This window comes from Astatotilapia calliptera, chromosome 15 (genome assembly GCF_964374335.1).
Source record: "Astatotilapia calliptera chromosome 15, fAstCal68.1, whole genome shotgun sequence".
Classification (NCBI taxonomy): Eukaryota; Metazoa; Chordata; class Actinopteri; order Cichliformes; family Cichlidae; genus Astatotilapia; species Astatotilapia calliptera.
This window is the reverse complement of record NC_137436.1, coordinates 1,296,375-1,312,887: the sequence shown is the minus strand read 5'-3', so window position 1 is coordinate 1,312,887 and position 16,513 is coordinate 1,296,375. Positions and strand designations below refer to the sequence as shown.

The 16,513-nt window shown below is 41.8% G+C and overlaps 1 protein-coding gene, 1 long non-coding RNA gene and 1 pseudogene across 4 annotated transcripts; all 3 read right to left on the bottom strand.

Moving 5' to 3' along the window:
- Window positions 1-1,258: 1,258 nt before the first annotated feature.
- Window positions 1,259-7,782, bottom strand: LOC113037162 (alpha-1-antitrypsin homolog; annotated as a pseudogene). Its single transcript, XR_013901622.1, has 6 exons — window positions 6,957-7,782; window positions 6,248-6,451; window positions 3,410-3,918; window positions 2,900-3,165; window positions 1,617-1,764; window positions 1,259-1,512 (listed from the first exon to the last, which is right to left on the bottom strand). The product of XR_013901622.1 is annotated as an alpha-1-antitrypsin homolog (transcript).
- Window positions 7,783-8,530: 748 nt separating this feature from the next.
- Window positions 8,531-11,898, bottom strand: LOC113037161 (alpha-1-antitrypsin homolog). 2 transcript variants are annotated; one of them, XM_026193917.2, is made up of 6 exons: window positions 11,711-11,898; window positions 10,655-10,698; window positions 9,858-10,483; window positions 9,421-9,691; window positions 9,183-9,330; window positions 8,531-9,094 (listed from the first exon to the last, which is right to left on the bottom strand). In XM_026193917.2, the coding sequence occupies exons 3-6, from the start codon at window positions 10,471-10,473 to the stop codon at window positions 8,906-8,908; spliced, it is 1,224 nt and encodes a 407-aa protein (XP_026049702.1). In that variant the 5' UTR covers window positions 10,474-10,483; window positions 10,655-10,698; window positions 11,711-11,898; the 3' UTR covers window positions 8,531-8,905. The 2 variants fall into 2 exon arrangements, with proteins under 2 accessions (XP_026049702.1, XP_080145574.1); XM_080289448.1 differs by lacking the exons at window positions 10,655-10,698; window positions 11,711-11,898 and having other exon boundaries at window positions 9,858-10,644.
- Window positions 11,899-14,980: 3,082 nt separating this feature from the next.
- Window positions 14,981-15,751, bottom strand: LOC145420324 (uncharacterized). Its single transcript, XR_013901621.1, has 2 exons — window positions 15,602-15,751; window positions 14,981-15,440 (listed from the first exon to the last, which is right to left on the bottom strand). It is a non-coding gene; the product is annotated as an uncharacterized LOC145420324 (long non-coding RNA).
- Window positions 15,752-16,513: the final 762 nt, after the last annotated feature.

Genomic DNA, 16,513 nt, shown 5'->3' with positions numbered 1-16,513 from the left:
AGTCTATTTTCCCCCTTTTTGATTTCTTAGTATTTTTGCATATTTGTCACACCTGCACGTCTCAGATCATCAGATTAGTTTTACTACTAAACTCTCAAAGTAAACACAAAATGCTGTTTTTTAATCATTAATTGTATTAAGGGAAAAATATAGCCAAACCTACCTGGTCCTATGGGACAAAATAAAAGTAACTCAAAACCAGTTGAGATGCTTTGGCATGAACTTAAATGGGTTCAAATCCTCCAGTGTGGCTGAATTAAAACAATGTCACAAAGAAACGAGTGAAAATTCCTCCAATGGATCAAAAGAGTCATTGTTAGTTATTGCAGATACTTGATTGCAGTAGTGCTCTCAAGGATGGCACAACAAGTGTTGGGGAGTAAAGGAATACGTGTACCGGTTAAAATATGAGCAACTGTATTCCATTACAGTTACTGTTTAAAAAGGTGGTATTCAGAATACAGTTACTTTGTTGAAATAAAAGGTTTTCATATGTTAGGCTGTCCCCTCTCTATTTTTGGTAATTCCACGCCAAACAAACCCAAACAAAACACACATTGAGAGGCTCTCATGTCTGTGTCTCAACCTCACGGCCCATGTCACCTCTATTTGCGTGAAGAAAGACTTTTATTTATTTTATTCAAAAAATGTTTTAATATGAAGGCAATAGAGTGTTATAGGCATCGCCCTAAAGCATGCAGCCTGATGGGCAGTGTAGTCCGTGCTGCAGGGAGGATGGACCCGTTATGTGTCTGTGAGCGAGGGAGGAGAGAAAGGAAAAGTACGAGCTGTCACCGAGCAGAAACGGGAGCTGGAAGCATGTAAATATAATAATAACCACTGCAGCCAAACAGAGAGCCTGACGAGCCCAGCTGTAAGTAAGCTGTTAAGACTCGACTGTACGCTGTGTTCCTGTTTCCTCTGAAACAATAAGTTCTGTTGGAGCCTTTCAACGCCTCTCTCTGTCTCTCGCTAGTAAAGTCGACCCAGACAACAAAGTAAAGCTAGTTTTCAGCTACGAGCCGACACGAACCCGACGTATCAGCCAGAGGTCCTTTACTACGGTTCAGAGCCGCAGACCTGTTTTATATACGCGCGGAACAGTTTTCTATACGAGCAACCTTCAAATATAAATCAAATATTTGACATAATGTTTCCAAACTTGCTATTTACCTGAAAGAAAATGTCACTAATGTCGTTTTTGTTGACCAGAAAATCAACGTGTGCAGACAGATAACCTCATAAATAAAGGTCAGTGTTTTTAATCATGACAGGATCTTTATTATGGCAACTGTGACCTTAATATCATCTCACAAGTATGTGCAATTATGAAGCTGTTGGATTGTTGATCTTCCCCATGAAGAGGATGCTTTTAGTGCAGTTTTCCAAAATGAAAACCAAGAACGGCCTGTCAATTTTGATTGTTGGTGGCGCTTCGAACATTTCAAAGATGCTGACGACTGCTGCCTCTGTTCCCATCTCAGTGACACTAAGCGTGGCCTTGTGAGATGCCTGTGGGTGAAAAAGAAAGGAGACGGTCAGATGCTAATTTCTTACTCTGTAATGAGTCTTTAAGTGTCTCAGAATCAGAACCAAAAAGAGAAATGTTTGCCCACCTTCGAGACTTTGAGCCGACTGTTATTGGACAGACCAGAGAAATCGGCATGGTTCTCAAAGGCACTGGTTATGCCCATTTCCTGCAATATGTTCTTCAACGAGGCATCAGCGGTTATAGAAGATTTTGGAATCGTAAGATCTATATACCTGAGAAATAGAAAAACGGACTGTTAAATTACAGGTTGTTCCTCTTTTACTAACTGGATCAGGATCATAAGTCTTCATCACTACAATGTCCACATTACTGCTGACACCACACAAATCTGCCACTTCAACTTCGCATCACTCGTTTCCTGCAAAGAGAGGTTCTGACTCTTGTTTTATCTAGTTCTCACTAAGCCACCAACCACTCCTTTTTATTTGGAAAGACGTGCTCTGATGACGCCAACAGCACCACATTATCTGCAACAGTTAGGAATATTACTCTGAGCTTCCCAGAGTAGACGCCCTCTTCACCCTGAGGTCCTGTCCATGATCTCAGGGTGAAGCCCTAACAAGAGTAATCAGAGAATTCAAATCCTTCTAAAGATTTTTACATTTGATGTGACCTTGACCCAATTTTCTCCAAAATTCAATGTAAATGAAATGTGTTTGAGCTGCTATTATCTACCATCACACAAAATCTGAAAACTGTGAATGCTACCTGCCAACAAACAGACAGGCAAACAAATGGAACTGATTACATACTTCTTACCTTCTTATTATTGTTAGCTTTATCAAAAAGGTAAGTTTTTAGCCTAATCTCAAATCCAAATCCAAACTGGAAGCTGGTTCCACAGAAGAGGAACCTGAAAGCTGAAGGTTCTACTTTTAAATACCCCTGGAACCACATGTGAGGAGAAATTTGCTCCTTCTTGCTAGTCTCTGTCAGTACTCTCGTGACAGCATTTTGGACGAAATGAAAGGCTTTTAGGATAACCGGATAATAATGAATTACAACGATCCAGCCTGGAAGTAATAAATGTATGAACTCGTTTTTCAGCATCACTATGATACAGAACGCTTCTCATCTTTATGGACATTGTGGAAAGCACAAAAACATCCCTACATATCTGTTGAATGAGCACATTGAAGAACAGATTCTGGTCAAAAATGATTTAAAGACTATATGAATACATCATACGCTTGTAACGCATTTCATCTACAGTACGCATCAATGTAAATGTACTTGGACACTCAAAGTTAATAACAGGAGTGATATAAAACAGCAATAGGTCATTTTGACAACAGTCTCCATCTACTAGCAAGCAGGAATATTCAGACATAATGCAATAAATCTTACATCATAGATGCTGAGTTTTGCCACTTTCTTATGTCGTCCTTGTTGCTGTTTCTCTCCACAGTCTTCATCCAGAATTTATCAGGAAGGACAATCATCATAGTTACTGTTGTATGGCAGCACGATGATGCTAGCGTGGTTAACTGCATCCTCATAGAAGTGGTAGTAATCCATCCTCATCATCATGTCAACCTGAGCTTTGGTACTGCCGTCAACGTGGAAGTCGTCCTCATGTGTCCATTCTCTAATAAACGGTTTCTCCCAGTATCCTGCACGACACAGTGGAGAGTCGTGTTGACATTATTGGGATGTGTCAGCCTTAGTGCTGTCAGCATTAATCTCGCTGATACGACGTTAACGCCATAACCGCATTAACGCAGCAAATCCTTGTTAGCAAGTTAAGGCAAGCTAACCCTAACTCGCTAGCGGGGATTTGTCGTGTTAATATGGTTATGGCGTTAACGCCATGTTTGTCTGTTGTAGCCTAACAATAGACTTGATCAGGCTGCTTACCTTTAAAATAGACATAGTTAATGAGCATCATCATGGTTTCAGGGTCAACATCGTTCACCATATCTTTGATCTTGTCCTGTGTTTTATTGGCAATGTGTCTGTTGATTTTATCTGCAGCCTCAGCAGGGTTAGTAAAGTTGATTTGTAAGACCTCACCAGAGTAATGCTGCTTGACATGCTTGGTAGGCTTCATTGACCTGAGTCCGGTTTAAGGTGCTGTAGCCCAGGCTGGAGAACAGCTGGCTGTGGGTTTCACTATGGGCCCCAGTAGACAGTACGGACAGGGCAGTGGAGATGCCCAGTGGTGAGAAGAAAATGTTGTTTCCAGCAGCAGTCCTCGCATTCAGACGTTTGTACAGGGCAAAGGCAAAGTCAGCATTAGGAGCAGAGAGCTTGTGGCAGCTCATGTGGTCTTCAGAACCACGGTTGTGGTGGAGATGGTGGTCTGCCGAGGCTACAGCGAGCAACAGTGCAATGAGTGCACAGCTACAGAAATGCATCTTTAGAGTCTGTGGATCAAAAAGCAAAGTTAAAATGATACAAAATGAGCTCCAAGTAAGGTTTTTCCATCATCAGTCCTTGAGTCATAATTTCATGACTTTATGAGTTAAAACCATTGAATTAGATTGAATCAGGTAGTTTCAGGATATGGCATTAAAAATAAGAAGAATGCTGATATTACTTATTACATTATTTATTTACTTATTTTTATGAGGTCACAATCAAGTCATCTTTTGTGATCCACAAATATTACTATGTTATTCCTAACATGTTATTATATTGTTATCAGTATATTGGTACATATAAGAGTTTTGACTCATATATATGGCGTATATTTGTTTCCACATTTCTGGATAAAACCACTGCTGATACAATATATTATTTGGTAGTTTCCTGGATTTTACATTGTAATTTCATAGTAATGATTTAATATTTCCATATCATTGCTTTCTTATTTCCACCTTACTGCACTATTGCCACATTATTACTGAGCTGTACTGAAAACCACTACTGACAAGTTCATCAGATGAAAAAAGTAGAATTTTCATGAGCATCTCTTATAACAGCATATTTCTGCAAAGCTGCTTGTAACAGATCCCAAAGCTACCAGCTGAGAAGTCACTCTGTGCAAACAACAAAGGCTGGATTTTAAACCCAAGAAGTTACCTGGACTGTCAGGCAGACAACTCGACTAAACGGTCTGATTGCCAGTAATACAGCACCTGTAAGTAGTTGAGTTACTGCCCATTAGATGACTGCTCAAAAACACCCAGTGAGTGTAGGTCACCACGGATGTATTTCAGCTTCCTCAACACAGCAGGTATTATAATAGAGATTTAGCTCTAAAAGATATTTGAGGGATTTGAAAGTGTCTCTCCCACAGCAGATGTACAACTGTGAGTTGAATCATGAGCATCACTAAAATAATAAAGTCATATGTCTGTTATTGACAGAATAGAAATAGATATTTAAAGGTAAAGGCACTTCACCCTTCAGTGATTTTTTGATACACTGGTAAAGTAGTAACCAGTAGTTCAGCTGTGTTGTAACATTGTATACAATATAACTGATGATACCAACGAAGGAAGCAGACAATGAATGCTGAGTAATGTCATGTCTGCTAAAACCACGTGATTACATCCTAAAAATCATCTTTAAATCTCTTAACTGTCGTTTACTTCTTACATTTAAGTACCTAAAACGTAGAACTAATAGAGACTGATGCTTACCACTAACATCTTCTGCAGTGACGTTTCCAGAAACTCTATATTTAAGCAAGCTTAAAGGCAGTCAGCTGACAGTTTACAGATTAACAAAGATCAGCCTTCTCTCTTCTGGATCGATTCTACTGACTTTGTTTAAACAACCTAACTTGCTCAACAGGACATGGAAATAACTCTGGGTGGGTCAGGGTGTTTTTGGTAAAAACAAAAAATCAGAATCACGCAAACATACAAGCCTGGAGAAGTCCTGGCAAAATACTCAAGATGGCAGAAATCTGGAGCCATTTAAAAATGTGGGAAAACATTGAAATCTGTCAATTCAAATTACTTCCAGTTTAAATCATTTCTGGAAAATAGACAAGCTGGCTTCCTTTTAACGATCATGATCAACTGGGAAGAGAAATCATACTGAGACCAGACAGCAAGACTGACCTTGGTATTAATATTCATTGAAAGCTAAAGGAGTTAAACAGCACGAACACTATCAGCTGTTTTGTCTGGTGGATAATAATGTATTAGGCAAGTATTAATGCAAGAGTTCAGATGACTGCTCATAGTCAACCTGTCATGCTTATTTAAAACTAACCTTTATGTTATTTGTTATTTGACTGGTTGCTTGTGTCATTGAGCAAACTTAATCACCTCCCCGACCGACTAAAGATCTAAAGGCCTGACAGAAGTAAACATATGCAAAGGTGAAAAGAAGACAAGCGATGCTGCTGTAGTTGTTCAAAAAAGATTGAAACTTACCAATGAACTGATGTTGTCCTAGGCAAAATTACTTATACTTTATATATACTTAAGTACATAATTTTTGACTTGGGCGCCCGCCCCCCAGAATATCTGTGCATGACTCTGTACCTATACTAATGATCCCTTGTTGTGGGTCTCCTGCTGTGCTCAGGTGCTGCTGTACTATATACATGTTTCTGTAGATGTGTCCATGTTGACCTCATAATATATGATAATTAATTAAAGGAATTTAAGGAATGTGTGTGTGTGTGTGTGTGTGTGTGTGTGTGTGTGTGTGTGTGTGTGTGTGTGTGTGTGTGTGTGTGTGTGTGTGTGTGTGTGTGTGTGTGTGTGGAAACAGCAAACCACTGTGAACACTGACAGAGGCCCTGGTGTGTTCAGGGAGCCCAGCTTAAATATGCAGCCATCATTCCTGTTGAACATGTTTACTGTGGTCGTTGACCTCCTTGTCTACGGCGGTGGTGATGATCCGAACTTTAGGGAAGGCGTAGGCCACCGAATGGACCCCCATCTCAGCCATAAGCAGGGACAACAGGAAGATCTTATCCTCAGCTACATCGTGGTCCTTCATGTGGAGAAACACAGAACTTATTTCTAGATGATGTCGGTGAAAGAACACATCCAAGCAGAATGAATAATTTCATATATTTACATAATAACTTCAGCTTCATTAACAGCATCACAGGGTAATAAATACTAATGACCTGAGCCTGCACAATGTTTGATAATGGATAAAATAAATCACCTGCAGCACTTTTATTAAACTGATGGTATCTTTTAAAAACAAGCATTTCATTGTTTGCCTACCCTGAAACAGACACTTCAGCCCTGAAGGGTTGGAGCTGGCCAAACAGCCTAATCCCTGCAGTAATCACACTAAGGTAGCTTAGAGAGAATTTAAAAACATCAGCACTTTTTAGGACACCAGTTTTCACCTTTATTTAACCAGGAAGTGAAAGTCTGTTAGCATAACAATGTCTTTTTGCTCTTGGGTCAAGAAATGCAATATTAACCTAGCACGTATTTTGAGGTACGAACAACTGAGCTGTGAAGACGTGGGGCCAACCTACCAGCAGAACTCTGACCGCCATGAGCGCAGCAGCTCCAGTGGACACGGTGCTGTCCATGAGGATGACGTAGTCTTCACTGATGTCTTTGGGCAGACGAAGGTAATGAAGCTGAAGCTTGTGTCATGTCGGCGTGTGCTGGGAAAACACACCTGCTGTTACTCAGTTTCAGGAAGGAACACTTCTGTGGAATGTGAGTAAAGCGCTTTCCTCATTCTATCCTGTGCAAATGTAACCGGGTCATAAATGACATATTGTTATAATTACACAAAATGTGTTCTAGACCCCAAACCCTTCCTGTTATACCCGACTGTTAGGACCTTCAAGCCTGTAGTTTTGTTCATTCTCAGTTGGAGCCCCTCCTCACTGTTCTTCTTCTTTGGTGCAACCCTATAAACAGTGCTCCCCTTTGGCCTCTCCCCTTTTCTACAATTCCCCTGTGGGGGAGGTCGGTGTCGTCCCCAACACTGCAACACATAATGTATATTTAGCCACCCTGATATTTCTGATTGTGTGTCTTTAGTTCAGTCATTGTGTCTGTCTTTGCTAGATGCTGTAAATGTAAATGTGCAGTACGTGTGTGTCACATGTGTTATAGGCACAGTCAGTGCTAGCATGAACAGGTCATTCTTGCTAGCTTGGGAGTTGTGGTGGGTGGAGCTGACCCTCTTCCCTACTGTTTGCATTTGGTTGTAGGAGCTGGAGCGAGGTCTTGGTTTCTTTTACCCTTCATTGTCAGACACAACGCAGGAACACACCGGCTACACAAAGCCCGGGCTCGTGAGCAACGTCTCAGCTTCCACTATTAAAGCTTTCCTAAGACTAAGTGATGAACGACAGTCACTGTACGATTCTGTGTGTGTGTGTGTGTGTGTGTGTGTGTGTGTGTGTGTGTGTGTGTGTGTGTGTGTGTGTTACTGTTGCAAACCTAAAATGATACAGATGTCATAAACTTTGTAAAGGTTACAAATGGGTATTTTTAGCCTGTTGCTAGGTGGCAAGTTGTTTCCTCAACACTTGCTGTTCACACCATATTTCATGGAATCTGTTTCTTATTTTGAAGAGTTAGATTTAGATTTAACTGTAAATAATATAAATCTGTTTGATAAAATCATATAATAATGATGATAAAGTAATATCTTCTTTTTCTTTCATATATAAATATTTAGAAAACGCAGTCTGTGGGCATGTGGGTGTGTGCGAACAGGCTGGTGTCAGGTGTGAACGAGTTCCCGGGCCTTACAGAACACGTTCAGGTGAGGATGAGGACTGACTCTGTGGCTGGGATTTGATCGCAAACTGATCTTTGATGATGACTCACCAGGCAAAAAAATCCCCCAATTAATCTCAACCTTAAGTCCGAAATTAAAACGGCAGCTTCTATGGATACTCGGGGACTGATGAAATCTGAATGAAGTGTCTTGAGCTCCATCAGCAGGTCAGAGTGAGATCATATTTTTAATTCTGCCTAAGATTAACTGTAAATAACAGATAAGAGCCTTACAGCAATGACACTGACTTCATTGTAGAATAATAAAGATCACTGGACTGAAACAAATGAAATAATATAACATGGCCTGTGTTCATGGAAAGTTTTTATTTCACTTCATGTTGAACCAAATTCAAAACACAACCGGCCACACAAAAGCTGATGTGCTGTGTTAGTAGAGGCTTCTTTGACTTGTGTTTGTTTTTTTTTCAGACATCTTTGCCTCTGGCCAAGTTCGGTTTTTAGTAATAAATGTTTGATGCTGACAGACAGATTCATTTCTGTTATGTAATGACAGATGTGTTGTCATATTCATCACACTATTGGCTAAACATCATTTCCCCAGCATTCTTATTATTACAGCGGCACCTCCGCATCATTTTAAGATCCCGAGGTAAAGATAACCCCCGGAGCTACTGCTGCAGCGTGAAAATGGAACAAATGTGGCGCACTAAGGGCATCCTTAGGCTGTGGGGTTGTTGATCTTGCCCATGAAGAGGATGCTCTTTGTTGAATGCTCAAGGATGAAGAGCAGGAAGGGTCTGTTGAGTGTTATGGCTTGGGGCAGACTCATTGGCATGATCTCGACAGTGGTGGCAGCAGCAGCCTCCGTTCCTGTTTCATCCACGCTTAGCACCGCCTGGTGAGACACCTGTTGGAGGAACCAGGACACAAGAGCCAATGTCACATTTGAGTCCATGAAGTGGACAAAACAATGAAGTCATATTCAGTGATCCTACCTTTGAGACTTTGAGCGGGACCTCATTAGACATGCCAGAAAAATCAGCTTTGTCTCCAAAAGCGTCCGTTATTCCACTTTCTTTCAGCGTGTCATCCAGGGAGGCTTCGGCAGAGATGGAAAACTTTGGCATGCCAAGATTCACGTTACTGAGAAACAAATACAAGAGAAAAACACCCGTGTAAGAGTCCCAGAAAAATACGCAACCACAAACAGCCACTTACGAGGTGCTCTCTTACGTCCTGAAGAAGGAATCGTGCCAGCGCCTGAGCTGATCTTTGCTGATGACAGCCTCCACCTGATTCATTTTGTCTTCATCGGGGAAAACAATCATCATGGAGGTGTTGCCCTTGTACGGCAGCTGCAAAATCGTGGCGTGGTTCCCGTCGTCTCTGTAGAAGTTGTAGCGTCCCGTCCTCCTCATCATGTCCACCTCAACTGTGGTGCTTCCATCCACATGGAATTCCTCTTTGCGTGTTCTGTTACCGTCGAAAGGTTTCTCCCACTGTCCTGTAACGGGTCACATCAAGTCGATATTGATAGTGGGTACTTATTTGAAATCGTTGCATCCTTCAGACTTGTTTGTTTCGTGTATTTGTGCTAATCTCTATCTGTGAAAACCTTGAACCAGAGAACACCTGGCTGACACTGTCTGTTCTGTCTGCATGCGTCTTACCTCTGAAGTAGACGTAGTTGATAAGGACCATTGCCATTTCAGGGTCCAAGTCCTTCACCATGTCTTTGATCTTGTCGTTGGTTTTGCTGGCAATGTGCTTGTTGATTTCAGCTGCAGCCTCTTCAGGTTTGGTAAAGTCAACTTGAAAGATTTCACCAGAGTAGTACTGCTTGATGTCATTTAAGAACTGCTCCAGAGGACTGAAGCCGGAGCGCACCGCAGCAGCATTGCCAACATCCAGCTTTTGGTTCTCCTGGCTTTCTCCAAGCATGTGAAAAAGATGCTTGTAGGCTTCGTTGACCTGAGTCTGGTTTAAGGTGCTGTAGCCCAGGCTGGAGAACAGCTGGCTGTGGGTTTCACCGCGGGCCCCAGTAGATAGCAGGGACAGGGCAGTGGAGATGCCCAGTGGCGAAAAGAAGATGTTGTTTCCAGCAGCAGTCTTGGCATTCAGACTTTTGTAGAGGACAACAGCAAAGTCAGCATTAGGAGCAGAGAGCCTGTGGCAGCTATCTTCCTCCTCGTTGCTCTGTGCAGAGCTGTGGTGGTGGTGGTGGTCGGCCAAGGCTACGGCCAGGAGCAGTGCAGCGAGCGCACAACTAGCAACGAGACCACGCATCTTTAGAGCACTGTCAAGAGAAATACAAGCATTTAAAGTTAACACTTCCAGGGATAACAGTGGGAAATGAATTAGGACACAATCAGAGCAGGATCTGGACTGTCTGCACTTCATTTCCAAACATAATGTTTAAGTTTCCTGAAATCCATTCAGTGGTTGGCTAATAAAGCAATGTTCTTACCTTTAAAGTCCTCTCTGCTGCAGGCAGCTGCTCTGAAACGTCCTCTTTATATACAAGAGCGAGAGTCAGTTTACAGTCCAGTTAAAAATTAACCAAGAGTGATCTCTCTGCTCTGTCCCATGCTGAGAGGCTGAGCCAGCTTCAGTGATGCAACACAGCTGATAAAAACGAGTGTAAATGCGTCTAATCTATTTTTTATTTTTCATTTCGTGCCTGCAATAATCATCAGAGAAGATCTGACAAATCAGATGTGGAAGTTGAGTTAATTCTATCTTAGTGCAAATTTTCCTGTGAAAATGCATTTTGGAAGCAATACATTTTTTAAAAAGGGAGGTTCTATTAATTGCATTTACACGTATTCTTAGCGTGCAGCCGTTTTATCTTGTTCGTGTTGGTGGCACCCTGGCACAGTTGTCCTCAAACTTTAGCTACTTCTCTGTAAATACTGATGTTAAACTGAGCAAAGTTGATTCAAAAATCTAGAACGAGCTGGTTAGTTACGGACAGCAGACGACCAGCTGCTGTCAGCTTGTCATTTAAATTCTATGATCTCACATCTGCCATAAAAATGTGATGCAGGCTAAATGACTGTTTTTAATAAAAGAAAATGCACAGCTCTGCATGATTGCAGTACCGTGTTGAAATGTGTCTCCATGTAACACAGTTTGAGGTTGTTGGTTTTGTGGCCGTGCAGCCGGTGCTCGTTTTATCAGTTTGAACTCTTGTCTCTTCTATCGATAAATTAAGTTAATAAATAATGAAGGACAGTAAGGAAAAAACCACTGAAGCTTTTTCACAGACAAAGGTGGCGTGAAAAGCATTCAGCTAAAGAAGCGTGTGATGTAATAATCATTTAAACATGAAGACGATGTTCAAATCTTCAGCTGCTTTTAAAAAGTGACAGATTTAACTGGAGGACAATAAGGTCGCCTGGAAAAGTAGCTCGAACCCTGCTGACCATCTCACAGAGCGCGTCCTTTGGTGGAGACAAACACAGTAGTTATGGAGCTTTGATTTTATCTTTGTTCACTTCCAGTTTAACAAGTTCAAACTTACCTTTTCAGGGTTTTGTGCTACCAGAGTTCTACATGAGTTAACAGCTTCCTGTTTCTTGCTGCGCTTTGCATGTTTGTTTGTTTGTTTGTATCAGGGACACTTTTTCTGTTACCACCATTAACTCGTCGGTTTCTACCTCTCCTTCTGTGAAAGGTTTGGGCGCACGTTATCCTTTAACTCTCACATCACTAATGTCACTCGATCAGCTTATTTTCACCTCCGTAACATCCGTCGCCTCCGCCCCTTCCTCACTCCACATGCCACTGCTATCCTCGTCCACAGTCTCGTTACCTCTCTGATCTTATTATATTGGGGCGACCATGGCTCAGGGAGTTGGGAATCGCATCTGTAACCGGAAGGTCGCCGGTTCGATCCCTGGGCTCTCTGTCCTGGTCGTTGTGTCCTTGGGCAAGACACTTTACCCTACTTGCGCGATATGGCAGCCTCGCCTCTGTCAGTCTGCCCCAGGGCAGCTGTGGCTACACCTGTAGCTGCCTCCACCAGTGTGTGAGAGTGACTGAATAGTGGAATTGTAAAGCGCTTTGAGGGGTCCCGAAAAGTGCTATATAAATGCAATCTATTATTATTATGATCAACTACTGGAACTCACTCTTATCTGGCCTGCCAACAAAAATCCATCAACAAGCTCCAACGTGTCCAACGTGTCCCGTATTGTGTCCCGTATTATTACTAGGACTCCCTCTACTCACCACATCACCCATCCTGAAGCAGCTTCACTGGTGTTCAACTCCACATTAATTTTAAAATACTCCTCTACACATTTAAGGCGATTCCTTCTCTCTCCCCACCATATCTCTCTGATTGGTACAGATCTCCATCCCATCCCGGTGCCTCAGATCCTCCTCTTCTCTTCTTCTTTTTGTTCCTTCCTCTCGTCTCGTTTCTGTGGGGGGCGGGGCTTTTAGCCGCTCTGCCCCTCGACTGTGGAGTTCCTTACCCCCTGACCTCAGAAGCATCAGTTCTTTCCCCTGTTTTAAGTCCACCCTCAAAACCCACCTGTTCAAGAACCAGAGCCGACTCTGTATAACTACTGCATGCTCTTAAACCTTTTATTATTATTCTGTTTATTTCCTGTTTTTATGCTTGTCTTATTTGTTCTGTGAAGTGTCCTTGAGTGTTTTGAATTATTATATTACATATTATGATTATGATGATGATGATGATGATTATTAATACTGTAGCTTATCGAGCTATGTGAAGCTTAAAGTCAGTTTTCTGAGTAACTCTCTGGCTGAAGCACAAATGAAGACCAGCAGCACAAACAGCGTGTCGCATTGGTGCTATAATTTACACTGCATCATTTAGTGATGCAGAAAATGTGAAAATGTTTTTATACTTGGTCCTAATCAGATGCTAATTTTATTTTACATTGACGGAAATGCCGCTGCCAAAACACATAATAATGTGCTGGGCTCAAAGAAAGCCTGGCTATGTTAACACACACCACAAAAACCTGTTCAGTCACTAAGAGTCTTTTCACTTTGACCTGCTGACGAGCGAGACCGTGTCCTGCTGTGGGACTTAATGCTTGAATGTTCAAAGAAAGGAAAAGTGTCAGAGCTAACTAGAATTAGAATTAATCAGTATGTATTATTATTGCTCTGTGCACTGAATCAAACAATAACTGTTTTTCTGCAACATTCATTCCCACTCTTATTTACATTAGGAATCATTAATGTGCTCTTATGTATGTTTTTAACTGCCTTCAGTCTTGCCCCGCCTTACCTCTCTGAGCTTCTTCTTCTGAGCTGACCAGCTGCTCCTGGAGGTACCGAGATCCAGGAGGAAGCTCAGAGGGGGCGGGGCCTTGTCTATCGTGGCTCCTAATTATGGAATAATTTGCCCATGCATGTTAGAGAGGCCCCTTCACTGTCCACTTTTAAATCACGTCTTAAAACCCACTTTTATTCCTTGGCTTTTAACCTCAGTGAGACTCAGTTTCTCTTTTAATTGAAGTAGTTATTTAATTAATGATTTCACTCTTCTTTTATTTGTGTTTTATTTATATCTCATGTAATTTTATTTTACAGTTCCAATGTACAGCACTTTGTGTCAGCTGTGGTTGTTTTAAAGTGCTTTATAAATAAAGTTGATGATGATGATGATGATTAACAGCTCAAATTTAATTAACGTGTAAAAGTAGGGTCACCGGGGGCTCGAACCTGTTACAGCCGAGAGGCGGGGAATGACCCCGGACGGGTCACGGGTCTGTCGCAGGGCTAACGCTGAATTGTCGGCACTACATGCCATATTACCTCCACTCCAGCTGCACGTTATTTATGTTTTTTATCATATTTTCTCATCTTTGCTTTGGTCTGACGGTCTGGGCTCACCATCGAAATTTAAGCATCTGAGATCCTCAAACAAACAAATGTTGAAGAGAACTGATAAAAATCCTGCTCAGTGGCAACACTAACAAGGTTCGGAGAGTTTTCCTGTATTTATGGTTTTTTTATTAGTTGTCAAATATATAAACAGTCTGGCCCAGAGTGTCATTCTACATACAGAGATGGTAATAGTAGTAGAGTTGCTATGACGGCACTGCCCACATTAACATTAAAATTAAGCAGCCTTTTATATCACTGTTCATTTGTTATCACTTGAATCACCGTTTCATTGTCATCGTGACTGCCCTGGTGTTTTTGGTTCAGACGGCCCGCCATCGCTCAAAAAACGGCAGATGGTGCCGTTAAATATGTGCACATATTTGTGCAAAGCAACGACAGAGCCGAGTAGCACATGCAAAAAGCAGAAATAGAACAAACATATCAATGCAGCCGCTTTAGGTGAAACTCTTCCTTCCTGGACCAGGACAAAGGTGAGCTGGATTAAAGGATCCATGGAAGGAAAACCCGGATATTTTTATCCAGATTACACCTCTGGAACACTTTGGTCTGGGGTTTCCATCAGTCAGTGCTCCTGATTAATAGGCTGACATCTGTGTTGCGTGTGATAAATCTGTTGTCCTGTTAATCAAACTATTATCCATTCATCATCTTCTCAGTCAGCTTAAGATCATCACAATATCACACAAGACCGAGTGAGGTGAAAAGTACGAGCCGCTGTCACAGAGCTGCTAAACCTTAGCGTGCTAATGTGACACAACATCGTGAGCATTTCTCTTCTGGTGTTGGAGAATGATGCTATACGCTCTTGCAAAACAATTTCCAGTAATTGCCAAAGATGATGAAGAGATGTTACAGGAGGAAATAGCTTTCAGAGTGAAGAAGTGACAAAAAGAGAAAATGCTTTTGTAATGAGAGAAAAGCATTTTTATGTTTTACTTTTGCAAGAATAGCAGAGATTCAGTCACGGGGATAAATTGCTGCCATTTAAATCTCTTTTCATCATTTCATGAAAATGGAGAAATAAACCATAAATCACCCTGTAATGTTTGAAAAACCAAACTCCCTCTGCAACTTCAGTGAAACTGCTGTAAACGCCTGTTTTCCTGCCAGGAAATGATACGACTGTCACTGTGTGAAAACAGTGAACACAAGAAAAAGAGAAGAGTGTGATGTTCACTCATGACATCGGTGGGATCCACGAGTCTTCCAACAAGCAGGATGAGCCCCACGTCACAGATCATGAGCATGAACGAGCTGCCAAAGGTTACTCATGGGGGGACAGAGAAGTCGAGCATGGTGTCAGGTCTCCCCCCTTCCTTTGCTTTAGTTTCGTCCACCTTCAGCGTGACCTCATGGGGTGTCTAAATGTAAGGACATGGAAAAAGGAGCAGTTAGAGGACAGAGTGAAGAGAAGTGGATCTCTAAATGAGGTAAAGGAGACAAGGGAAAAGTAAAAATCCTTTGTTGTGTTTCAGTGTGTTTGGCAGCTTCATGGTATTCATTTATTTGGTTCTTTCTTAACCTCGAGGAGTGACGGCATCTTTCCCTCCAATAATCCAGAGAAGTTGGCTGAGTGGGAGAAAGTGGATGATACCCCAGCGCTCCTCAGGAGACTTTGTAAACTGAAGGATTTCCTGAGTTGAAACTTAGGGAAACGGATTTCTGCCCACCTGTGGAAACAACAGTCAGTCTGTTAATGCGTTTGCTCTGAGAAGCCTTGTTACAACCTGACATTTCACTCACTGACAGTAATTATATCCGACTAGTAAACTACTCCACCTCGTTCATCGTGATACCTGACAACAGGAAGCAGTTGGACTGACACAGCTCCACAGACTGTGGATTCAGGAGTGAAAACTCTTATCAGTGAACATATATCACAACGGGGTCACACCTGGACTCACCTCTGCATAAATATGCATGTAACGTGGTTGTGGTGTTCACAGTGTTTTCACCTCACTGTTTCAGAGGTGCTCTAAGGATTATCCACAACGACACAACGCACAATCCCAGTTTGTGTACCACTTTAAGAAAAGTGATTGTTTTTAATTTGATGGCACCAACAAATCTGATAAAAGTTGGGAGAGATTAACAAAAGGCTGGAAAATAAGACGACTGGTTGTTAAAAGAGCATCTTTGAGGCAGAGGTTCACCAATCTGCAAAAAAAAGAAACACGTGTGTGAACACAGTTTCCCACTGCGTCCACGGTGGCAGGTTAAGGCTCTGTCATGCAAAGAAGCCACGTGTGAACATTATGAAGAAGCAATGATGTCTTATCTGTGCCAAAGCTTGTTTAAAACAGACTGAGACAAAATGGAAAACTGTTCTGTGGTCGGGCGAATCAAAATCTGAAATTCTTTTCCAGCAAACATGGACACCACACTTTAATCCAGACACTCACCACCTGAAAATAACAACAGCTGCTCAGTTGCA

Excerpts from the sequence above, each read along its gene's own strand:
- LOC113037161 (XM_080289448.1), bottom strand. The coding sequence starts at position 10,587 with ATGAAGTGCAGACAGTCCAGATCCTGCTCTGATTGTGTCCTAATTCAT. Across the intron at positions 9,692-9,857 it reads CAACTACGTCTACTTCAGAG|GACAGTGGGAGAAACCTTTC; the intron begins GTAAGACGCATG and ends GACCCGTTACAG. Across the intron at positions 9,331-9,420 it reads CACGATTCCTTCTTCAGGAC|TAACGTGAATCTTGGCATGC; the intron begins GTAAGAGAGCAC and ends TTTGTTTCTCAG.